Source organism: Numida meleagris, unplaced genomic scaffold, assembly GCF_002078875.1.
Source record: "Numida meleagris isolate 19003 breed g44 Domestic line unplaced genomic scaffold, NumMel1.0 unplaced_Scaffold239, whole genome shotgun sequence".
NCBI lineage: Eukaryota > Metazoa > Chordata > Aves > Galliformes > Numididae > Numida > Numida meleagris.
This window is the reverse complement of record NW_018364192.1, coordinates 33278-54840: the sequence shown is the minus strand read 5'-3', so window position 1 is coordinate 54840 and position 21563 is coordinate 33278. Positions and strand designations below refer to the sequence as shown.

At 49.9% G+C, this 21563-nt stretch overlaps 1 protein-coding gene across 3 annotated transcripts in view; it reads right to left on the bottom strand.

The window, feature by feature from the left end:
• The window catches only part of FRMPD1 (FERM and PDZ domain containing 1), a 35397-nt gene extending 14269 nt beyond the window's left edge, over positions 1 to 21128 (bottom strand). For 2 of the 3 annotated variants that reach the window (XM_021382409.1, XM_021382412.1), the window contains exons 1-7: positions 21035 to 21128; positions 10534 to 10638; positions 10107 to 10264; positions 8381 to 8483; positions 8202 to 8247; positions 5248 to 5355; positions 1420 to 1515 (exon numbers count right to left, since the gene is read on the bottom strand). In XM_021382409.1, the coding sequence (XP_021238084.1) occupies positions 1420 to 1515; positions 5248 to 5355; positions 8202 to 8247; positions 8381 to 8483; positions 10107 to 10264; positions 10534 to 10634 (612 nt within the window). In that variant the 5' untranslated portion in view covers positions 10635 to 10638; positions 21035 to 21128. Of the gene's footprint in view, positions 1 to 1419; positions 1516 to 5247; positions 5356 to 8201; positions 8248 to 8380; positions 8484 to 10106; positions 10265 to 10533; positions 10639 to 12760; positions 13552 to 21034 lie in introns of those variants that run through there. The other variant, XM_021382410.1, reaches the window with a different exon arrangement.
• Positions 21129 to 21563: the final 435 nt, after the last annotated feature.

Below are 21563 nucleotides of genomic sequence, written 5' to 3'. Positions count from 1 at the left end.
TCTTCCTCTGTACTACTGCACAACATTAAGTATCACTTAAACTAATTATGGCCCTCCATCAATGTGCACAAGCAAAGCCCATGGACTCCAATAAAAACAGTCTAGAAAAAAATGTAGTTTGTTGGCCTTAATCTAAACATGACAAATAGGGGAAGTGTTGTATTAATGGATCTAGCAATCAGCATCTTGTATTTTGAAGAGAATTGTTATCAACTTGTCTGCGATGCTTCCAAGCCCAACAAATTTTAGGGAGGTGGTGCTGCTTTTCATCTGAAGGAGGTCATCACTTTTCATGTCTGTGCAGGGAAGGTATTTCCACCAATGCAGAAATGAGGATGGAATATGGACAGAACTTTAAATAACAATACCCAACTGCACTTTTGTGAGTTCACATGATACTTGTGGCCTCCACTCTTCATGTCCCAAGTCAGGAGACTTGCTCTCCCTTTCAGGTACACACACCATCAGTGCTATATTAAACAGCCTTCTACATATTTGACCAAGTCGTTTTCTAGGAAAGCAAAGTTTGTATGGACTGATGCTGATTTGTCAGTCTTCCAAGCAAGCTGTCCCCTTGCCCAGCATAGTGGTTTAACTGAGTAGATGGCTAATCAAACAGTCATTCACTCACACCCCCCATTTCCCAGTGGGATGGGGGACAGAATTAAAAAAAAAAAAAAGTAGAATTCATGGGTTGAGATAAAAACTACTTTCAAAGACAGAGAAAAAGGAAAAGGATAACAGTTTTGACTGTATGTATATATACACACATATGAATGCCTATAAAAAGCAATGTACAAGCAATTGCTCACCACCCTCCCAACCAATGCCCAGCTAGCCCCCTGAGCAGTGGAAGAGTGCAAGATGAACTCCCAATCCCTTCAAAACTCCTTCCACATTGTATCAGGTTATGGAATATCCCTTTTGCCAGTTTAAGTCAGTTGTCTTGATTCTGTTCCCACCCAGCTTCTTGGGCCACCCTCCACCAGCCCTTTGCTGAGAACAGCCTTGGCTCTGTACAACGCTGCTTAGCAGCAACTATAAATACTGGTGTGTTATCAGCACTGCTTTTCTCCTAGAACCAAAACAAAGCATCGTACCAGACACTCTGAAGAAAACAATTCCATCCCAGCTGAAATTAAGACACCCAACTATAATCACATTTCACAAAGCTGTAGTGGTCTCATAGCCAAGCTCCTACAAGTTAAGTGAAAATCAGTTACTAAGAAGAAAACTGAGAACCAAAGTAATCCTTCCTCTTCAGGAATGGCAAAGAAAATCCAGCTTGATCATCAGCAGCCAGCGATCTAATTGGCACCAGCTGGCCAATGCAACCAAGAGGTTGTAAGTTACATTACGCACATCATTACAACTGGATTGAATAGAGGTGGTGAGAACAAAGACATCAAGCATCATTACCTTTACAGTAGTGCTCGTCTCAAACCTGAAAGCTTTTGTCTGCCCATTTTCCAAGTATACCTTGAGAACATTTGGCATACAAAGAAGAGAATTCCCCTGCGGAACAAAAGAAACAGCACTAATTAATCCTTGGACATCAGGCCTCTTGGCACCAGGCTGCTCTGTCTGACACAGCACATCCTGATTTAAATCACAGACTCACAGAATGGTTTGAGTTGAAAAAGACATCTGAGGATCATCTAGTTCCAATCTCCCTGCAGTAAGCAGTGATGTATTCTACTAGATCATGTTGCCCAGAGCTCTATTCAAACTGGCCTTGAACAATTCCAGTTGTGGATGTTGATCCACAGCTTCTCTGAGCAACCTGTTCAGTGTCTCACCACCCTCATAGTAGAAAATTTCCTCTTTATGCTAATCTAAATCCACCTTCTTTCAATTTAAAACCATTAGGCCCTGGTAAAAAGTCCATCTCCGCTTTTCTTATAAACCCCCACAAACCCCAGGGAAAGGGTGCTATAAGGTCTCCCTGAAACCTTTCATCTCCAGGCTGAACAACCGTAACATTCTCAAACCTTTCTTCACAGCAGAGCTGATCCAGCCCTCTGATCACTTTTGTGGCCCTCCTCTGGACCTGCACTAAGAAGTCTACATCCTTCTTTCCCTGGGAGCCCCAGAGCTTAATTGAGTACTCCAGGCAGTGTCTTACAAGGGTAGAGCAAAAGAGGAGGAATCACCTTCCTCAACTTGCTGACTATGCTTCATTTTATACATTCCAGGACATTACAGTCTTTCTGGGATGCAGTGAACATTGCCACCTCAAATGTAATTTTTCACTTATCAGCATCCACACATCCCTCTCCATCAGGCTGCATTCATCACCCAGTCTGTTCTGATACCGGCTGTTTGCATTTGGCCGTTTTGAGCTTGATGAGGTTCACATGGGCTGACTCCTTAAGCCTGTCAAAAGAAAATCTTCCTCTGCTTTTACAACTTTCTTTTATAGCACTAAGCTTTATTCCCTAATTATGCTCCTGGGATAGAACAAGAGAAAGGGAGCAAAGCAAAAACCTTTACTATAAAATTCCAGCCAGTTCAACAGCTGTACATGGCTGAGTATAGTACAGAGGTACTATACTGAGCAACCCCCTGAGATATGTCACTGCAACTTCCCAAAGAGGAGGAGGCGTCACCAGAGATTCTAGAAATATGTCTTAAATGTATTAGGCAAGACAATGACTCCCTAGCAAAAGCAGCTCCCTTGGGTGCTTTGGGAAAGGCACCATCTTTCTGGGGCTGTCTACAGCTGTAGCCTCCACATTTTTTCCTTTAGCAGAGGTCATTTGCACCTTCATTCTTGTTTTCAGCCTTGGTCTCGTTATTCTTCAGTACTGAGAAGGCTTACTCCGTCACCCTTGGACTTGCCAATCAGCAGCACATCTTCCTTATGTTCTCGAATCAGTATGTTTCTCTGATCTTAAAACAGTTCATCTGCTTGCCATGATAGTCTCGAGGCTGAGAACAGCACTTTTAGGATTCTCTCTCCTGTGTTTCATTTGCTTTGCAACACCTTATAAATCCCGCAGCCTTGGTTGTTCTTCATACAGCCCGTATGCCCTGGAAGCAGTACCAGAAAGAACATAAAAACGCTTCTGTGATTGGTTCCTAGTTCCTCCTTCCTGTTTTGTGAGGTTCAAGCTTCTGACAGTACCACCGTGAAAAATGAGAGAATGCTGCCACTGCGTCTGAGGATAAGCTCTAACACCTTCAGGATAAGTAGCACAAACACATCAACTCTTTGACAGCCTTTGGGTCCTTCATCGTTTTCGGAAAAGTGATGTTCATTTGCAGCTAATTGCACGTACTTTCTGGAAGCTCCACATGTTGTCAGATGAACATGCCATTGCACAGCCAACACACAGTAGGACTTTACATAGAAATTCTCATACTCAAATTAAGCATCACCACTTCTCTAGTCAGATCCATTCAACAGGCCAGGATATCCAGATGAGGTTTCTCTCCTTTTGTGCAGGCCCTGATAAGACTACTTTGAATTCATTCCGAAAGCTTCTGCTATCGCTTAAGCCTGTATCCCAGTCCAGTTTTGTCTGGCACATGGTTGATTTACTCCAGGTTACAAATAGGCCCACATCTTCTAGTAATACACTGATGCTGACCCCATGATCCCGGGGGACCCAGCTCTTACATATCATTCAGCTATATGGAAGTACGTACTGAGTTCGCAACATAAAATGGAGGCTGGATAGCACGGAGGCTCATCAACAATTGATGTTCCCAAACCGGGGTTTCAGGTTTCAGCTGCAAAAGGCAGCCTCTGGGCTCCTTCCAATTGTCACAGAGATCATTTAGCAATGCTCCATTAAGATCAATTAATGAAACAGGAGTCTCTGCAGTTTTTTTCCGGGCCATAATGTCTCTTTTGCTTGCCTTAATACCGCTCTTGTTCAAAAGGAGGATAGCTCTGAATCACGCCGGCAGAGCAGCTGTTGTCTATGGTGAATATTGCTTTTCCAGGAAGAGGCAAGACACGTTCTCCTGCTCCGGAGAGCAGGCAGAGAAGGAGAAGGGGTCCTGACATGCCTGGAGTCAGGACATCCAAGTACCAGAGCACTTGTACTGTGCTTGTCTAATAGTCTTGTGACATCCAGGGCACTCACTGCTGGCTGCCCCTCTGCCCTGATGCAAGTGGAGGAGAGGAAAGCAAACAAATGCTTGCCACAGAGACAGCTCTGCCTGAGTTGGGTCAGGTCAGCTCCCTACGGCCACAGATGGGATAGATTAGAAGAAAGAAAAGGGGCTAGTGGCTGGTTCATCACCACTGCAAAGTTAAACAAAAATTAGATATATTTATATCTAATCATAAATCGATTTGATCCAATTTTATCATCTGAAGAGCACTAATCTGTAGGGGTAAGGATGAGGCGCATTTCATCCCAATCACTGAACGTAGTTACACAAAAAGAAAACGTTTAAGAGCTGTTCCTGCTTCAGAACCAGATACAAGTATTCTCACTGCTTGTCCTTCTGTGCCGCAGGCAGACTCCCATCTACCCAGCTCATCTGTTACCAGTCCTAGAAACCCAGTGACCAATTTGCAGCATCTTCTCAGTGAGCCACGGTCGTGTTTCATATCAGGACAGACTGTCTCAGCTTACAGGTGGTCTACCACAGAGGCAGCCATGAATGCTCTGCAGAAGCCCTCTGAGTGGCTGGGAAACACAGTAGGCTGTCACTCCAGCTTGAGAACATATCATGCCAAATTTAACTGCAGTGTAAAGTCACCTGTACCAAACTCTCTGAAGAGAATGGAATCTGAGAACTGCCGAAGGCCAGGAGAGATAATCTAGACTCTTTGGCAGGAAAAGAACTGGTATCAATAGTAGGATTCACCTCTTATCTTTCGGATCAGGATTTGTCATGCCCAAACTTCTCCAGGTTGACTGTGGAGAAATCAGCAACTCAAGAGATGACTATGAACTACATCCCCCAGCAACAGCAGCACAGCTGTGTAGTGCTGGCAGAAAGTTCACATGGTAGCAAAAAGACAGAAGTAGTACGTACACTAGTTTTTCATTAGCCCAAGTAAGCAAATCCCTCTGGAGATGCCAGCACTTCCCCCCCCCACCACCAAGCAGCCCAAGAAACAAGCTGGGACCAGATGATGGGATGCATACCCAAGGCAGATGAGCACTGTGAGGGTGCAGCCACTTTGAGGCTCCCAGCTGCACTGACCCAGCCCAGCATCTGCCAAAGGACGTGACCAGTTTCTTCCCAGTATGCAATGCTCAGCTGCAGCCATGCCCCACTGACCTGTGCGTGTCCGTTCACCAGCACTTCCTCTGCAAACCGCACTTTCACGGGGTTTGTTTTCAGCCTTGCCCTCTTCTCCTCAGTGAGAAACGACGACTTAGGCCCACCCTGAAAAAACAACAGCATTCTGTTAGCAGCTGAGCCTGTTGCAGCTGTGTGAAGAGCCAACGGCCTGCAGCGAAAGCAGGGGGTCAGGGCTGATGCCAGCGTTGCTCGTGTCACCCTACTTCACACCTACAGGAGCAGGTGATGGTAGCAGTCTCTAATCTTCCCGTGTCATCAAGGCTTGCTGCAGGACTCTCAGCTATATGGACAGCGACTGCCTTCAGAACACAAACCCAGCTGTCCACCAAGTGGACACATGTGACACGTGCTGTGCACATTCTTAATTTCACAGCATGTTTGCACAGCTGCTGCATTTGGGCATCTGCCGACTCCTGCAATGAAACCAGGATTCTGCAGAAAGACTGCTAATCCACCAACAGCCAGCTCGCAGCAGGGTTGCATGGTATTACAAATGATTGCATACAGAGTGCCTAGAGTCACAGAGAAAAGCCCTCACTCAAAACATCACACAAACACAGCATACGCAGCACCTCCCAGCTCTGATGGGATTTCTGGAGCATATTCTCACAGTGCAAATGTTCACAAAACCTTCTGCAAGGATAAGAAGCCAAGGTAACATCACCACTCTGCTGTCACAGAAACACAGGATTCCGCCACCACACCTTCACAAGAGACCGCACAGAACCACAGAAGATCTGAGGTGGAAGGGATGCACAAGACCACCGAGTCCAAGCCCTGGCTCCACACAGCAGCATCCAAACCCACACCGATGTCAGAGTGGTGTCCCAGCACTCCCTGAGCTCCAGCAGCTCGGGGCCATGCTCACTGTCACCTCTTCTAGCAACCACTGGGGTTCTGAGCCCAAAGGTCCTCCTCGTGAAAATGACAATTTTCCTTAAGGAGATGATGCCACCAGAGGATCAGAAGCAGCATCCCTCAGCATCTTCCCAGACAGCCTCCAGGTGGAACAGTTACCAGAGGCACAGATGCCTCCTAACCTGCCGCAGTACCATCCAGCCCCACGGCCATTTGGCAAGGACCAAGGAAGAGAGGAGGGCAGCAGGCTCTGTGCCAGGCCTGCAAGCCCTGCAGGAGCCTGCCAGGGTGCAGAGCACCCCATCCACCTCAGCCCCGAGCAGGGCCTGGAACATCCCTTCTGTGTCCCACAGTGGCCGTGGCAGAGGGCCTGGTACCCACCGATGGCAGGCATTACCTCTCAGTTCTAAGCACAGCTGCCTTCAGAGTGGGGCAAGAGCCAACCCCAACCCCAAAATCAGCCTTGGCTGTGTTTGGAGGTGTCCTTAAAGTGACCTGTGAAGGAAAAAACAACAGGTTTGTGCCCTATTTGCTTCTCAGCAGTGCACGAAGGCCTGTGAAGAGTTCTTCCAAATCCCACAAAGGGTTTTCCTAATCTCTTTTTCTCGGAAAAGCAGTTGCATATCCCCCTTCTGGCTGACATTCAGGTCCTGTAACTCTCTCATTTTTCTCTGGTTCTCCAGAGGCAAGGCTGGTGGGTGATATACCCGACAAGGGAGATTAGATTCAATAAGAAATGGGAAGCCACTGTTCACTGTCTAAAACTTTCCTGGTTGCTCTGGCTTTGTGTACATTTGAGGAAAGGCAACACCTGGGGAACTGTGAGCAGGAAGAAGATATTTAAGAGGCTTTGTCTTTAATGCACCTTCACTGAGTGGCTAAGAAACCTCATGACCTTGAGCCTGGGAGCTCCAGCAACTCTTCTGAAGGAGACCTGACATTCTTCTCGTTTCCAAAAATAAATCAAAATACAAAACTTCCAAACAATCAAATTAAAAAAAAACATTCCCCAAAACGCTGTTCTAGAATAAAAGAAAAAAAAAATTCCCTACAAGCCACCTTCATACACTACAAGAAGCCAAAAAGCAGATAAACCCAATTTTGTCCTTGCTTTGCAGCTCCGCTTTTACACACATTGAAATCTATGTTGGCACACACATTATGCAAGCAGTAGATCTCTGCTGGTGATGCTTATACAATAGGAACAGGCAACCAGCACCAAAGCTTTGCACTGAAATGTGGCTTCTCTTCCCAAAGTAGGACCAACACCAGGGTCCCAGATCTTAATAGAGCAGGGGAGGACAACCCAGGCAGCACAAGCAGGTTTGCTTGCTCAGAAGAGATCTGGAGGAGCAGAAATGAGGGGAGGAATTTACAGGCCATTGCCTTGCTCACCTCGATCCCAGACTTGCTGAACTAAACAAGGGGAAATCCTCAGGCTGCAATGAGTAGCCAGGTGGAGCCCAGAGAGAAAAAAAGGGATACATGTTTTTCTGCACACAGAAAGAACACAGGAAAGCATTTGAGGTTTGAGAGAAGGTCAAGAGCAACTTGGGTGGGTGGGGGGCTGGTCCACAGTGTCAGCCTTATGCATCCCGGGATGCAGGTAGCTTCCTGGCCTCTCTGTAGCATGGGCAACCCCAGCAGGTGGGGAGCACCCAGACTGCTCCCGGTGATCTGGCACGGCCCACAGTGTGCTGGGGGGAGTTTCTTGTGGCCCTGGTGAGGAGGCCTCCCCATGGACGGGCCTTGTCAGCTCAGGAGCAGATGCAGAACCATGGCTGGGGACCTTCTGATCCCTTTGCAGGGTGCCTCCAGCTCCAAATCACTCAATGAGCACCCACACAGGGCAGGTTTTGCAGGGACAGTGGCCCCCTGACCAGGGGAGCTGTGAGGCATTACTGCTACTTATCAGAAGAAACTGCCACGCATGAAAGCCAAGGCCCCCCGCAGCTCCCTCATGGCTTCCGTCAGGCCTGGGCATCCTCTGTGCCAGCCCGGCTGCCCAAACTCCCCAGGGCTCCCAGGCCAGGCAGCAGAACTGCTGAGAGTGCTGAAGAGAAGCCACTTACCGACGTGCAGCGCAGGACAGTGAGGAGGAGCTCATCACCGGCCTCCCTGTAACACAGAGGGATGCAGTCAGCCAGGGTCAGCAGCTTCGCGCGCCTTTGTAACCCCTGCAAACAGCGGGTCCCCACACCTCCCCTCCTGCATTCATCCCCTTGTCTGTTCAGTGGGGGCAGGACCACACCTGATGATGTCAGCCACTCGTTCAATGGACATGTCCTCCACCATGGTAGAGTTTATCCGGAGCACCTGGTCACCTGGCAGCAGCTTCCCATCCGCAGTGCTCCCTGTGGGCAACCAGCCTGCTGTCAGTCACACACCGGCAGACCTACCACCAAGTTCTCCTCTTCCCACCCAGCACCCAATTGCCGCAGCAGCTCCTTCTGGGTGGCAAAATAAAAAGGGAAGGGGCTTGGGGCTCTGTTGCCTGCTGGTGCACGCAGCCTATGTCCATGCCACCTACCCTCTGGCCCCCAGTGCTGCCACTGAACCACCTAGCATTGCTCTCGTGTGCATCTTGTTCGTCGTCACAGCCCATCACACTGCGCTCACAGGTGTGTGCCTGGGGCACAGTAGGAATGCTCACAAATGCTGGAATGCTGCAGAATGATGGAGAGGGGTTCCCAGACGGCCTGCTGCACCTCTCTGTGGGAGAGATGGGCTGCACTGCTGGCACAGTGACCCCCCTCCGCCACCAGGAGAGCACGGAGAAGGTCTCCTCAACTACACTGGTTGCTGAGAGGACTCACTAAGAGCAGCAGACACATGACCCAAAGGTCTACAGAGCAGGTGGACTTCTGGTCTGAGGAACAGACGTATGCCAGCAGCCCCTGGCTCTGTCACCACCAGCCCGTGGGTCAAGGCACAGCACTTGACTTCTTTATGGGACAGGTTTGCCCACGCAGCAAACTAGTCCCCACCACCTGTTCCTTTGGGCACTCTGGCATCAGGGTGCACATGTGGCACAGAGAACACAAAGGCAAATGATTGGAATCATACACAGGGCTTTTAGCCATAAGACTTAAATGGATGCGAGGCACATTTCTTTGTGCCTCAGCCTTAACAAAACACTGATGCTTTCTGATGAGGGAAAAGTCCAACAGAAAATCTCCTTCTCCACTTCTTACCCCTAAAGACTCCCAGCTAATTTAGCCACGTGTCACATGGGATGCTGATAGGAGGAGGTCACAATATCGACACAGCCTGCTGGAGGCTGAGCCCTGGCCACCCTCTCCACATCATCTACTCTGCCCAGCCTGGGCACATTCTTTCTCTATCTGTCACACTGACACCAACATGGTGTAAAGCAGATATTTTTGTGTGCCCATTTACAAAAAAAAAAAATTAATCAAAAATAGAATCACAGTTTTTGATTCTGAACTGCCAAAACAGCTTAAAAACAGAGTTAAAGCCCCACCCTTTTAAAGCTGGAAGAGCTGATCTGCTTGACCTAGGCAGAACTTTGGATTGAATGCCTGTAGCTAGCAGTGATCCTCTCCTTGTTACAGCATGCTAAATCCAGACAGTATTTTCAGCGATGTGACCTCAGCAGAAGAACTGCAAGAACTCTAAGAACTGTAAGATTAGACAACACTGTTCCTTGGTATTTTCAGATTCAACACCAGAAAGAACTTTGCTTTCAAGCATCTCGTGTCCCTCAAGGTCAGCCGTGTGAGTGCAGCCGGTACGCTAATGGTGAAGTTGCCACAGCTTTAGTTTTCCTCTGCACCATCAGAATGAGACAGATGTCCAAGTGCTTCGTATGCCACGGGCATGCAGGCTTTTTCCCCTCAGCGTTCAAGGCTCACTCACTAACCAGAGGTACCTGATAGGAAGGTGTCAGAAAGGCCATCTGGGACAGCTCAGGTCTCTCACACACGTGGCTGTAAGGAGAGGACGATGCTGCTTACCTGCAGTGACAGATGCGATTGTAAGAGGAAGGTCTGGACAAATCTCAAAGCCGTAGTGATGGAGGACCAAGTCTTTGTACACTGTGACAGTAAGTTTGACACGGCTGGGAGGCTGGCCACTGCCATCGCTGGTGATGTCTGTCACAGGCACTCTGCCACTGTGAGACAAGAAGCTGGTGATCAATTAAGATGCAATCAGAAAACACCCTATCAAAGGGGCTTAGAGTCCACAGACCCCTTGCTTTCAATGGGCTGCACAAATGCACAAAGAGGTCAGAACTTACATAGGAATGCCTATTTCCAAAAAGGAACTGAAAAATGAGAGGGATCTACGAGCAGTGACTTTCCACATTCACTGGAAACAAGCCTGTGCTGTCTCTGATCAACACTGATCAACACGTATCCCACACACAAAGAATATGCTTACCTGGATGCACCATCCCGAGAGCGATGAAGCCATTTTGCTACCATTTGCTCTATCCTACATGCTTTGCGTGTCTGGATTAAGTTAGTCTCCAAATCTTCCATTTATCTGAAAGTGACAGAAATCACAGGAAAACAGAATGACAAAATCTCGAGTACGTCTTCTAGACACTGTTCAGAAATAACAATTCATAACCCCTGCGTAATAAAGAGATCAATTAGCACCTCGGGAAAATCACATGCCTTCACAATGGATGTTAACACCTCTCACGCTTACAGTGATTCTTCCTGCCCACCTAGTCTCCCCTACGTGGTGCTCCAGTTTAGTCCACAGTGGTGGTTAAACCGCATTAACAGCGAACAGCAGAGAATGACCTATCAATCTCTGCAGCCCATTCTCACGGTTTCTGGACCCTGTGATTCACCTCCCTCAAGAAGGAAAAACTGAGGTTTCCCATGACCGTGTCTGGGATCTCCAAATCCCAAGGTTGCCAAGGACCATGTCAAGACAGCTTTACAAGATCTCCAAGGAGGAAGACTCCACAACCTCTCTGGGAAAGCAGAGACACTGCTCAGTCACCAGCACAGCATGGAAATGCTTCCTGATGCTCAGAGGGAACTTCATGAGCCATCCATTCCCGCTGCCTCTTGTGCTGCCACAAGGTACAACCGAAAAGAGCCTGGCTCCATCCTCCTTGCATTCTCCCATCAGGTATATATAGAAACTAATAAGGTTCCCCTCCAAGCCTTCTGTTCAGCCCGCTGGACAGTCCCAGCTCTCTCAGCCTTTCCTCATAGGAGAGATGGTCCTGTCCCTTCGCAGGAGTCTCTCCAATAGCTCTTGCCCAGGGGACCACAGAACTAGACATGGTACTCCAGGTGCAGCCTCAGTGCTGAGTAGAAAGATCACTTTTCTTTGTCTGCAGGCAATACTTTGCCTAATACAGCCAAGAAAGCCAGTAGCTGTCTTGAGAACAAGGGCATCTTGCTGGCTCATGTTCAACTTGGTGCCCAGTGGGACCCCAGGTCTTTTTCTGCTGAGCCACTTTCCAGTTGAGTGGCCTCCAGCACACCCTGGTGCCTGGGGCTGTTCCTCCCCTTGTCGAACTTCAGAAGGGTCCTGACAGCCCATTTCTCCAGCCGGCCAAAGTGCTGGATGGCATCACAGTCCTTCAGCATACCAGCCACTCCTCCCAGTTTTGTGTCATCTGCAAAGCTGCTGCGGGTACACTCTGCCCCATCATCCAGATCATTAACGACGGTACTAAATGGGTATGGACTCAGTACTGAGCCCGGATGTTCACCACTAATTACTGGCCACCAGCTGGAACTGGCATGACTGCTCAGTGCTCTCTGGGCACAGCCATCCTTCCAGCTCCTCATCCACCCGTCAGCAGCTTCTCCACGAGGATCTCGTGGGAGCAGACCATACCCACTGCTCTTCCCTCGCCCATCGGGCTGCCCCTTTCATCACAGGAGCTTTTCAAGTTCCCAGACGTGACTTTATCTGTGTGAATCCACCCTAGTTCCTGACGATTCTCTTGTCCCTCAGGTGCCTGGAACTGGCTCCCAGGATTAGTTGTACATCACCTTCCCAGGGATGGAAGTGGGGCTGAGCAGCCCGTAGCTTCCCAGCCATTCCTTTTTGCCTCTCTTGAAGATAGAAGCGATATTGGCTTTCCTCCAGTCTTTAGAGACTTCTAAAGGAAGAACAGAGGGCTGGAACATCTCTCCTACCAAGACAGGCTGAGAAAGCTGGGATTGTTTAGCACAGAGAAGGCTCTGGTGAGACCTCATTGCAGTCTTTCATTACTTAAAGTGGGGGGCTTACAGGACAGATGAGGAGGGACCTTTCTTCAGCCAATGTAGCGATAGGACAAGGGAGAAGAGCTTTAAGGTAAAAGAGGGTAAGTTTACGTTCAATGTTAGGGGGAAATTCTTTACTCAGGGGGTGGTGAGGCCCTGGCACAGGCTGCCCAGAGAAATCATGGGTGCCCTGTCCCTGGAGGCACTCAAGGTCAGGCTGGATGGGGCCCTCGGTAACATGGTCTAGTGGAAGACGTCCCTGCTCACAGGAGGAGGTTGGAACTAGGTAATCTCAGCATCCACTCAGTGTTTTTATATCCAAACCATTCCATGATTTTTATAGTCCTACTGAGCTGTGGCACTGGAAGCATTTGGCTCGGATCTGGTTAACTCATTGCAACTTTAATGGCATCTGAAAATCTTACTTCTTTTTAAGATGCAGAGGCCACGTCAGCTTCCAGACCCCAAATTCAAATGATCTCTCTACCATTCCCCCGGAAAAACAGCTCATTTGTCACTTTAATATTGTGCCCTTCAAGTTACAGAAAACCCGCAGCCACACACCATCCTGATTTGTTCAAATTCTGGAAAAAAAAATGAAACAGAAAATGTTTGCACCTACAATAAGTCACGAAGATTATCAACCCTTTGTGTTTCAAATATTGACAAAGAAACATAATTACTGTATCCACCTTTTACGCTGTCTTCTGCTCAGACTACAAGCCCAGCACATCAGGGATATGTTCCTTTATGCTGGCACAGTGCAGAGGACAGTGGCTGATGATCCACTGCAGAAGCTCCGCTGCAGCAGAAATATTATTAAGTTCATATCAGAACAATAGGACATAAAAGAGATGGTTGGAAGCAGCCAGATGAACCGTGATGCATTTTGTCTGAACACAAACTGAACTTCTACTCCTTAGCACTTTCTCCACTCTTCTTAACTCACTGACATCTCCTTCCCCCCCTGGAAACCATTCTGGCCCCTTTCACTACTCACCCAACTACTCCTTTCCCTCTGTGAAGTCTGTAGCTCCAGCCACAGATGGACCAAGACCAGTAACACACTGGTGCTTTGCTACCTCTATGTGCAGGCCCACCCTCTATCGCTGACTCTCATTTTCCCTCTTTGCTGAAAAGACAGGCTACCCCCTCTATACTTGTGCTGTGCTCCACAACATGGAATTTCTGGAGAAAGCCTCTGAGCCTACATGGCAAGGGCAAAAAGCTTAAAGAATAAACGTAAATGCTTGAGTTCCCTAAACAGAATATTAAAAGATGAAAAAAAAAAAACTAATACAATGAAAAACAAAGAAAAGAAAACAAAAAAGCCAACTCTGATCTGAGTCTTTCTCCCACTTGCACCTGTTTCTTTGGAAATATTTTGAGGCCAAGCCATTGAGCACATGCCTAAGCAGCTTGAGCAGACTAGGATCTATACACCTTAGACCCTTAAGCTTTACGAGAGGAAGACTAGACTTGCTGTACATTTGCTCAGCTACCTGGCTCATGCAGACAGCTACTGCTTGGTGTCTCAGAGGAAACCTGGATGATCTGGGCTCTTTGGGAACAACACTGGAGATCAGGGCCTTGGCAAATCTCGGTGTGAAGGCACAGGGCAGCACAACAGGGAGCTCTGTGACTCCCTTCAGAATACTTAGCATTGTGGCTTTCCTTACACAGCTTTTCAGTTTTGCCCTCTCCGTCACACGAGCCACCTGACAGCAGTTAGAACAGACAGTTTGTGGGGAAGCAGGCAGGAGATCACAGGCATGTCTGAGTCCGAATGCTGGAATTGCACTGAGCTCCGGAAGCTGGGACCTAGTGGGAAGGACAACCTGTCTCCCACAGTCTCCCACAGGCATCATCAGATGTGCCCAAGCTAGCTGAGCAAAATTATTTTCTTCTGCTTTTAAGGGCTCCAGTGCCCACAAACCTCTCCACAAAGCGTCCAAAACCTCTTGTGGTCACTAATGGCTTACGGGGTTCTGCAGGACAGGAGAGGACATCCAGCTACAGACAATGTGCAGTGGCGTGTAGAAGACCCATCTGCAACACCTCAACAACAGCAGTACCAACCCATTACAGATCAACCACCCACATGGATGTTCCCAGAGTGCCCACCCTAGAGTGGTACTGATGGCTGAAGTTCCAGAACCGAGGTGAATTTTTGTACCTTAAAATGAATGCGGTTGACCTTCACAGTGGCAATAAAAACACCCTTGATAAACGATCCTAGATACATCCTTGTGAGGCAAATGAAGAAGAATTCAATTTTTTTTTGTTTTAGATTTACTGGAATTTGGGGCTAAATTTATGATAAATTTGTTCTGACTGCTGGGAATGAGCAGCTACGACACGCACTGCTTTGAGAATACGTGTATTTATGGCAGTGGAACGACTGCGCTTTCTTCTTTGTAGAAGATCCCTTACTACCTGCAAAGCAGATGATTGGAATTTGCCTTACCACTCCAGCTGCCAACTCCGCTGATGTTGCCAAAGCAGGATGAAGTCAGACTTGGCCTTGCATGCAGTGCTATGAGGATACTGTATTCTGCAGCTCCGAAAGCCACAGTACAGAACAAGTTGTGAAAGAACAACAACAAATAACAATACAGAAAGCAACGTAACAGGCCCGTGCACTTCACTGCATCGTTGGGGCCTTCTCACGGCAGACACAGAGCGGGGTAAACAAGTCTGTGATCCTGCTAGTGCCCAAACTTCAGCTCTTGTGGTTGGAAAGGCTTGTGCAGGTGGATGTCAGTACCAGCGAAGCCAATGATTGATCCTCAGCCTGCAGTTCAGAGACAAAGTGGGGCTGGTTCTTGCAGAGGCTCCGACTCATCAGACATGCTATTCCCCAGCGACCAGCTGTCTGCTGCGTGCTGATCTAAGAAGCAGACAGTGGAGCAGCAGTGTTCTCTTTTGCAACATGGCCTATCTCCTTGGCTTGGAGAACAGCACTGAGAAATCCTCTAGCTCACACTCAGCCTCAGCTGCCAGAAAGCCCCAGTTTTTCCAATGGTGTTCAGAGACTGAAAGAAGGATTCTGCTCAGGCACTCACTGAGGTCATCACCAGCTAATGAACACTCCTAACTCTGGGGAAAGGTTGGGGACCTTGGGGGACATTCTGGGATCCCTCAGCCAAGGGAGAACTCTCTACCCTGGACAGCATGACCAGCTGCAGAACCAGGCGGATCCTGGTTCAGAACAGGTAAGTACCCACACAGCCAAACTCCTGTCTCTGTTGACCAGACAGGGGATCTGGGTCACGTAGCAAGTCAGCTACAGGGCAGAAGCATCAGGGAAACTGGTGATGTCTATCCCTGCTCCTTAAACTTGTTCTCCTACAAGTACCACTACAGGGTAAGGCCACTCTGCCTCCCGGGCAGGCAGCAGCAAACTCAGCTAATTCCTGGCAAACACGGTTCATTGCGAGCCTGGGCTGCCCCAGAAGACACATTTTGCAGGACTGGGTGTCTCTGCAGCAAAGCTTTGGAACGTCAGCCATCCTTAGCGAGACACTGGGACAAAACAGTGTTTTACAGTCTTCCATGTACTAGTTTCTAAAGATGTTCTCTGAGATGCAATCAGGAGAGAAAGCAGGACCAGAGGACCAGGATCAAGCCTTCCATGGCAACCTGCGCTCCCACCAGAACCTAAGCAAGCCCCTGCCAGGAAGATGATACCAGAGACTCCTCCAGGACCACGCTGCCATCCTTGTTTCAGTGAGATTCAACTGCTCCTGTTACAGCTTTCACAACCATATAAACCTTGCCAGATGTCACTAACAGGATTTAGATTATCCTCTGCATCCTTAGATCAGCTGCCTGCCTGATCACCCCTGGCTATAATCGCTTTGGTGCTGCAGCACAGCCTGACTTCCAACAAGGACTTTGCAGCTGAGCTGATGTCCCCTGTGTGACAGTTCTGAGCATTTTTGCTCAGCTTCTCCATGCCAGGGAATCTCAGTGAGGACCCAGAAAATGAAAAGCTCGAGGAGTGTGGGCGTGCACTGAGACATGGGGCGCACCATCACATCCTACACAGTCCCTTGTACAATCTGTGGTCCATTTGTTGCCATGGGCAGCCAGAAAGAGAACCTGCACTGTGCTGGAAAGATGATCTGGTCCGCTACGCAACACCAGGCAAGCCCAGCGTCATCTCAATTCTGCTCCAGTGTGCACAAGCCTTCGCTAGATGTTCAAGCAAGCAGTCACCATTTCTGACTGCCACGCTTTCAGTGAGCACGCGAGCAAGTTCTGGCTTCTCAGCTGTTCTCACTAACCAACTTAGGCAATAGCACCAGACGGACTTAATCAGTTTTTCTTATAGCCACCAGGGCACCATGGGTTTTCGGTTCCCAGAGAACGGGAAGTACTTTGCACAAATGGTACAGCACAGCTCAAGCAAGGAGCCACCACCACATCCACCCAGCAGCACAGAGATGCTTCCCTTCGGCTGCTGCACTCTGCTCTGCCCAGCTGCAGAGGGCCTGTCCCACAGGGACAGAGGCCGCCCTGGCTCTGAGGATGGGCTAGCAGCCGCACTCCTTCACACCAGAGCCCTTCTCCCAAAACGTACAGTTTGAAAGGAGGAAAGCTGAGACATCACGTGGGAACGAAGCCATGAAACACTTCAGCAGTCTGTGTCAGAAACACGATGTGCCCCAGCCCCAACCCCCTAAAGCGCTTCCAAGCTGTAGTATTTCCTGTTCTACTTTGCGTCTAAAATGGAAAGATCCTCACTGTTCACATGGAAAGAATCACCACTCCTCCTTGCCTGCTAATGCTAACGGAAGCCTAAAAACAGCTGCTGCTGGGAAGATAATCAAAGAAACGAAAAACAAAGCCCTTTCCACCTGCTTTAAGTGCAAAGTCTTTACCACAGGAGTACTGAAGACTTGGCAGCCCAGGGAAGTCAGGGGATCATACTGCAGGCCTTGCTGCTGGTGAGGCCGGCCTGATGCAAACACTGCCTGCAGACGGGGACTTCCAGGAATATCAGGGATATCTCACGACACACCTTTCTCGCTGCCTTTCCCTGCATATTCCAAATACCTGAGCCCTCTGACCGTCCTGTTTCCCACTGCGGCAGTCAGCACCCATCGAGGCTCCGCACAGATGTGCTCGGGCTCACCCAGACCTCAGCACCTCCACGGGTGCGTGTCACTTGGCAGAGAGCTTCCCCCTCCAGGTGCTCCTCACAGGGGATCCTGCTTTACAACAGAAGTGCCCAACGGAGCAGCACGACCTGGGGACAAAGCGGCCATGGAGTAGAGGAATGACATGCACGTGACCCACTCTGTTTGCTGCTGGGGCACAGCCTCGGTACTGCTCAGGACCAGCACAGCTGAGACAGGGATGCCTTCCATGCCCAACCCCTGAGCAGGGCCCTGCTGCAGCAGAACAACAGAAGAAGGGACAAAGCAGCTGCTGACCATCTGAAGGTCCCAGTGAGCAATGCCATCCACAGCAGTTATCTAGAGCAGCCGTTGCCAAAGAGGCCTGGAGAATCATCGTCATTTGGAATCCTGAAGAAAAATCCAAGTAATGCTTGGCTAGAGACAGGGAGGCAGAAGTGTCCCCATGAACAGGCACAAAGATCAGAAAAGCAGGCTGACCACGTGCTACCAGACGCTTGTGGGGGCTGTCCCATCACTGACTGGATTTACTGGTGGCCAGAAGCCATCGCTGAACATAGGCTACTGCCCACCCCAGCCAAACTGCCTGGCATTGTCAGATGTTAGCTTTCCTTCTGAAGTCATTTGCAACAGTTTAAGAACTTCCTGCAGACCTAACAGGCTTCACTTCTGAATTACTTTTAGAAGACAGCATTGTGGACATATGCATAGACTTAGGGCACTGAACAACAATCACATCAGCAAGTGCCCTAGGGGAGAGGTAATAGCTTCAAGGTCCATTACACACAAAATGAAGAAAATTATAAGGATAACGTGCAAGGAGGAGAAAAAAGCAATGCCTCTCCTCTGAATAGCCTTCACTTCTAAAACTAGATTTGTGTGGAAGCATTAAGATTTTCGTCCCTTCAGTTATATTTTTCTGGACAAGAACCACCACTGTATGAGGAATGTTCCCCTCTGACTTAGCTTTCCAAGAGTCACTTTCCTTTCAGCGCAGTGCTCACAGATCCCCTTCCCCAGCCCCTGTATGCTCAACAGCGTGCAGTCAAGCAGCTACCACGAGCAACGCTTTCAATCCACTTGCAATTTGCACAACAGGGGAAAAAAAATAATTAGAAAAACAATTCAGTGCAGAACACTATGTGCTAGCGCCGGTCTCCATGTTGTGGTGCAGACCTTGAAGCCACAAACATGCCTCCAAAGCTCAGCACTCTGGAGTACTTCCAGTCTTCTTGCCATTGCTCGTGCAGAAGACTCACCTCATTGTGGACAAGCTCAGGGCAGGCAAGGCAGCAGGTTCCTCCACATCTGGAGGCGATCTTGTGCCTAGGATTTCACTGTGCTTGAGTGAAACACGTGGGGAAATAACTTCTGCACAGACTTTTGGCAACTGCTGTGAATGGAGTAAGGGGAAAGCACACGTTCTTGAAAAATATTGGCTTGTGAATGTCATGCTGCACGTAGGGCCACTGCATAAGAAGCCGAGGACCTTGTCTTCAGCTTTAACAGTGCCAGGCTCTTTGGAAACATTACAGCACAGACAGCAAAACAGCATGAAAGGCACTGCTTGATTTGCTAGCAGTGTGCTCAGAGAGTAATTTACTGAAACACAGAGGTGAAATCCAGGATACATTAGATAGCACTACACTTGGAAGCATGTGCCATAAACCGGCTACCAACAGCCAAAACAGGGAAGCAAAGGAGCCTGTATGGCAAGCTCCACAGTTGGCTGCAAGCCCAGGTGCACTCAAATGCTGGCATTTCTGCTGCCCAACCACTCTTCCGCACAGCAGTCGTAGCTGGCACAGGCTGTGCCTGAAGGGCCTTGGTGGAAACGAACTTCACCTGCCATTTCCCAGCAGGGATCACCAACTTCCTTGAAGCCTCCTTCCCCTCCAGAGCATTCCTGCCCTTCTGCTCAGTCCGGGAAAGACCTGTCTCCTCATGGCCATCTCTTCCATCTTATTTGTACAAAAGCGACATCCCCTCCCTTTCCATTCTGCTGCACTCCTTCAGATTGTTCCTCTGCTTTTGGTCTTCTAATCCAATTCGGTGCCTGAGCTAATTCATCGGCCTTGCCAGAGCTGCACTGGCCAGTTTGGAAAAGGAGAGATGGAGCAAGGGCGAGGTGCCCCTCTGGCTGGCACCACGTGGAATTATGCAGGGAGTCAAAGGAAGTCCCACCTTGCAGGCTTCCAGAGTTTTGCTACAGCTTTGACTTCTATCAGGTAGCATAATAGCCCTCTCAGCATTTCACTCTTTGTCGCGTTCCCGAGAGCGCCCACGTGAAAGCGGGCGCGACGAAGCAAAGCTGTGAAGTTCGCTGAGGGCTTTCTATCCAAAGTGACAACCATTTCATCTCCAGTTCTGCAGGTCATCCTGAGAGCAGGAGCGCTCCTCCAGAAAGAGGTTTCTGTGACTAGCAGGTTTCCTGGCATTTCTGGTCATATAGCCCCTTCAGCCTCATCAACACCTCACAAATAGGTTAATCTGACACAAATCTGCCGGGAAGGAGAAACTTCAGAGAGCTTCCCACTGCCTTAGTAAAGACCATACTCAACAAGGGAGTTACAGACATGGCATGGCAGGGAGATGGCAAAACACGAGGCAGAGATCAGCATGCACGTTCAGAACAGGTTGCAGAGGAACACACATGGCCACCCTGATCCCACCTCCCGTCCTGTGCAGTTTTGCACAGAGACAAAGCAACACCATTGCCCCTGGTCATGGAAATGACCTCTGCAGAACAAGGCATCCGTCACCTGCATGTTAAAGCCACCCTGACTTTGTCTCCCTCGACCTCCTGTGAAGTTTTCCTCCTAATGTCTCCCCACTGCGGTTGAAAAGCTGGTATCATCAACTCAATTCTTCTACTGAGACTTGTATTTTGGGGAAGCATCTATACCTTCCTCCCGTGCAAAGGAAAACTAGCTCACAATGTCTGGTGCACGACTAGGTCAGGAACCACCAAACAAGCCACATGCAGAGAGAGGATGTACATTAAGGACCTCAGCATTCAAGGTCACTAGCAGTTTATCATCAGGCATAACATGAGAAGCTGCTGAAGCCTGTTATTAATCCCAGTGGTATCTCGGAATCATTAAGGTTGGAGAAGGGTTTCTGCGATCACTGAGTCCGACCCCAGCCCACCCCCAGACCTGCTAGCCGCGTCCCTCAGTGCCACATCTCCCGCAGACCTCCAGGGGCGGCGGTCCACTGCTTCCCCGCGCAGCCACTCTTTCGGAGAAGAAATTTTTCCCCCAATAATCCAACCTGAAAGACGGATACTAGCAAAGGCTTCTCCTGACACGGCTTTCAAGAAATAGCCCAGGCGGAGCGAAGCCGGCCGCAACGTGTCCCGCAACACCTCCTCCGGCCGAAGCCACCGCTCCCGAGCGCCCCGACGGCCGCGCCGCTCCGCACCCCCCGCTCCGCATCGCGCCGGTTCCGCGCCGCCCTCGCCTCCTGCCGCGGCTCCCCGGGCATCCCGCAGACCGGGGGTTCCGCCGAGAGGGGAGACAGAGGAAGGGAGAGAGACAGAGGCCGCCCCGTTACCTTCCACGGAACGCCGAGCGCAGATCTGCGACGGCGGCGGGGCAGGTGCAGCCGCTGCCCGGCAGGGAGGGCGGAGCCGGGGCGGGGCAGGGGCACCGCCTCCCCGGGGCCGCGCCCGCACATCCCGCACATCCCTCAGCTCCGCGGCTCCGGAGCGCCCCGCGCGGCGTGGGATGGGGAGACCCTTCGCCCTGTCCGCCCGCCTCCCTCGCTGTCGGCCCCGGCGTGCTGGGCGGCACATCCCCGCGGAGAACCGCGCGCTTGGAACCATCGCGGCTTCGGCCGTGGGAAGAAGGAAGGCGGTCCCCTGCTCGCACGGAACGCTGCGCAGCCGGGCCGCTGTCTGTCCCCTCGGCGGTGGATGTCCTGCCCTCTCGCTTTCCCCCACGGGTGACCCCACGCTGCCGGCTGCGGTTGTGTTTTTGGGAGAGTCCTTCTGGCTCTGCACGGCACTTGCAAGCAAGTCCCAGGTGGGCTCAGTCGCTGCAGGCTGAGCAGCCCTGTCCAGCAGCCCGGCAGAGGGGAAGCT